Here is a 3,830-nt window from a genome sequence, read left to right on the forward strand (position 1 = left end):
TTTCAAACGCTTTTCCTGCCGCCAATCAGGGTCGAGCAGTCCATTCCTCTCTAGACCGGTTCCAACGGGTCTGGGAGTTAACGACCTGGGAGACCCACCGAACCTGCTAGGCAGGGGCCCGAGGGGCGGGCCCGGCCGGGCGCCGGCCAATCAGACGCCTCCGCCGCGGGAGGGCGGGGACTCCTGGGGGTTTGAATAATCCTGACGGCCAACCAGAGGAGGAGGAGGAGGCGTGGCCTGCGCCTGGTCCGGTCAAGTTGCCGTGGCGCGGAGAAAGTCTGCAAAACAAGAGGCTGAGGATTGCGTTAGCGAGAAACCAGTTCTCGCCGGTGCTCGGGGAAGGAAGTCTCTCGCTCGCTCTCTCTCTCTCTCTCCCTCTGGTCGGGGCTCGGAGGAGAAGCGCTCGCGCCAGGTAAGAGGCGGCCGGGAGTCCTCGGGCACGGCGGCCCGGGGGCCTCTGGGCGGAGACGGGGAGACGTGTGTCGGGCCTCCGGCGCGGCGGCTGCGGCGGCGGCGGCGGCGGCGGCGGGGGGGAGCGGGGGCCTAGCGGGCGGGCGGACTTTGGGGTGAAGGCCGGAGCCGGGGCCGGGGCGGCGGAGGTCGGGCGGGGAGGGAGGAAGCTCTTCGACCCGGCCGCGGTTATTTATTCTTTTTTTACTTTCCCTTTTTTTTTTTAACAAATGGAAGTGCGGGGCTCGCGGCGCGAAGGGAGGGCCGGCGCGCGCCCGGCGTGGAAGGCGCGGGGCTTTGCCGTCGGGGGCGCGCGGGCGGGCGGCTTTCGGGCCTCGGGGCGGGGGAGGGGGGCGGAGGGGCCGCGGCGGGCCGCAGCCGGGCGGGGGGCGGGGGGCGCGGGTTTGGGCGGGAAGCGGAGCGGAGGGGAGCGCCCCCCTCCACCCACCGCCCTCCCCTCCGCGGGCCGCGCCGCCACGGCTTCCTTCCCCCCCCTCCCCACCCCCACTCACTCCCCCAGCAGGTCAGACGCCGCCGCCGCCGCGCCGTCAGCATAGGCAAGGGAGACCCCAACAAGCCGAAGTGCAAGATGTCCCCCATATGCCTTCTTCATGCAGTTGTGCTGGGAGGAGCACAAGAAGAAGCACCCAGACTCCTCGGTCAACTTCGCCGAGTTCTCTAAGAAGTACTCCGAGAGATGGAAGGTGAGCCCGCGGGAGGGAGGGAGGGAGGGAGGGAGGGAGGGCAGGAGGGCGGGCGGGATTCCCACGCCGCCCCCATCGCCGCCGAGGCGCTCTTCTCCCTCCCCGGGCTGGGAAACCAGGAAGTGCGGCTTCCCTCGCCCCGGTGACCGAGTAGGGGATTGTAAAAGTCTGCCCCAGCCGCAGCCCTGGGTCGTGCAGATGTGCGTGTTGGGTGGGAGGCACGGCCACGCGAGCTGGCTGAAAACTTTGCTGACCTAGTCGCTCGCTCCCTCGCTTCTTGTTTGTTTGTCCGTTTGAGTGTTTGGGACGGCTGAGAGCGTGATACTTTGCCCGTTTATTCGCTTTCTTGTTCATATGTCCGGCCAAGAGCTTAACAGTTTGCCGGTTTACTCGGCTTCCTCTCTTCCCCCCTTCCCTCCCCCAGACCATGTCTGCAAAGGAAAAGTCCAAGTTCGAGGATTTGGCCAAGAGCGACAAAGCTCGCTATGACAGGGAGATGAAGAATTATGTTCCTCCCAAAGGTGATAAGAAAGGAAAGAAAAAGGATCCAAATGCTCCAAAAAGACCACCGTAAGTTGTTCCCAGAACTAAGCAAACCGTCTCTCGCCTTTCTTCCCTTCTCCATTTGTTAACTCTATTGCTCCTTTCAGGTCTGCCTTCTTCCTGTTTTGCTCTGAACATCGCCCAAAGATCAAAAGTGAACACCCAGGCCTGTCTATTGGCGATACTGCAAAAAAATTGGGTGAGATGTGGTCTGAACAGTCTGCCAAAGATAAACAACCCTATGAGCAGAAAGCAGCCAAACTAAAGGAGAAGTATGAAAAGGTATAGTGCCTTTGGACCTTTAAAAACTTACATGTATACATGAGCTGCAGAAACTGGTTTGTCTTTGAAAAGGCCTAATGAAACTTTAGCACTACAGACTAGATAAACTTGGTTTTGATTTATTTAGTCTTTACAGCCCTTGTAAATTCTGCTATCCACTCAAAGTTGTGTAAATCTGTTGTAGAGTGCCAACCATGTTTTAGGTAGTTGTTGCCATAAATATGTAAGGTGGGAAGGCAGGGGTGATCTTACAAAATAGATGGGCATTGTCAGCAAAAGCGCTCACACTGATCTAAGGCAGCTCCCATTTTATCTGATTAAAAGGAACAAATGGGCTGGGCTTCGGTGCCACACGCCTTTAATCCCAGCACCCTGGAGGCAGAGGCAGGTGGATCTCTGAGTTCCAGGCCAGCCTGGTCTACAGAGTGAGTTCCAGGACAGGCTCCAAAGTTGCAGAGAAACCCTGTCTCCAAAAACCCAAATAAAGGGGAACAAATGCTCTCAAACCTTTGGTGGTCTCATTCCCAGCTAATAAGGTTATTGGTCAGTTTTAGGTTGTTTACATTTAAGTGCTTTTTCACACTTGAGCAATGACACCGGATGCTGCTCTTACTCTGACAATATTTCAGGATATTGCTGCATACCGTGCCAAGGGCAAAAGTGAAGCAGGAAAGAAGAGTCCTGGTAGGCCAACAGGCTCAAAGAAGAAGAATGAACCAGAAGATGAGGAAGAAGAGGAGGAGGAGGAAGACAAAGATGATGATGATGAAGATGAGGGTGAAGAATAAATGGCTGTCTTAAAATGTGTGGCGTGTCTGTGCTCAGGCAACTATTTTTCTAAGAATGTAAAATTGAAGTGCAGCTCAATATTAGCTTCAGCATAAAAACTGTACAGATTTTTGTATAGCTGATGAGATTCTTTGTAGAGAAAATACTTTTTTTAAAGGAGTTTGTAGCTTTTTCCAGGAGCTACAACATACATTTAGATTTAAAGCTTTTGATGTTGAATGTTCCTAAATATTTAATGGTTTCTTTAATTTCTTATAGTAGCACAGCAAACTTAATAGGAATTTGTATTACCAGTAAATTGGTTGTTTTTTTTTTTTTTTAGGATGTTGCATTTTGTTTTTTAAAAAAAAATTTGTAATAAAATAATGTATATTACATGCATTGTGTTTGTATTCATATATTAATTTTCTCTTAAATAATTGGGGCCCTGTCAGTCCATTTTCTACAGTTAAGCTTTTGATCTTTGGTTTTTCTTTTCTTTTAATGAACATAAGTTAGGGCATAATTATTAGCAACAGGTTAGAGCTAAGTTAGGGATACAAAGCTTTCAAACAGTTCAGTGATTGTGCTAATTACAAGTCCAAAAATTATCCATTCAAATGTATGTGTTGATCTTTCAGGTGTTGGGTGATTTATTATATTAAAATATTTTGGATATTGTTTAGATATTGAGGTGGGGTTTTAGTTATTTTGATTGTTTGAGTGTTAGTGTGGATTTGAGGTATCTTAGCTTGTACCAAAATTTAAAGTCCTGAAAGTAAGTTATGAAATGATTTGAATGAGGATAGGAAAAAGGCTGTCCTGGACCAGATACTACTTGCAAGTGTGTAAAGAGTTAAAAGTAGGTCATACCAGACTGGGTGTGGTGGTCACAGGTATATGTAATCCTAGTGTTGCAAGGTAGAGGCAGGAGGATTCCGAGTTAGGGCCTACCCTGGTTGTGTGTGTAGGGAGATACCCTGAAAAGTAAGTGCTTTTGTGGTACAAAGTGTAAGGATTATAGTAAGCATGGTTACATTCCTTTTCAGCTTTAGGTTCTCGAGACTAATAATCCTAGGAACC

At 50.7% G+C, this 3,830-nt stretch overlaps 1 protein-coding gene across 1 annotated transcript; it reads left to right on the forward strand.

Moving 5' to 3' along the window:
- Positions 1-205: 205 nt before the first annotated feature.
- Hmgb2 (high mobility group box 2) lies at positions 206-3,184 on the forward strand (the record flags this gene model as incomplete). Its single annotated transcript, XM_036209435.1, is given in 6 exon segments — positions 206-412; positions 971-1,045; positions 1,047-1,154; positions 1,579-1,724; positions 1,805-1,979; positions 2,609-3,184. Coding segments are annotated over 6 exon segments (870 nt in total), but the record flags the coding sequence as incomplete, so codon positions are not given.
- Positions 3,185-3,830: the final 646 nt, after the last annotated feature.

This window comes from Onychomys torridus, chromosome 17, assembly GCF_903995425.1.
Source record: "Onychomys torridus chromosome 17, mOncTor1.1, whole genome shotgun sequence".
Classification (NCBI taxonomy): Eukaryota; Metazoa; Chordata; class Mammalia; order Rodentia; family Cricetidae; genus Onychomys; species Onychomys torridus.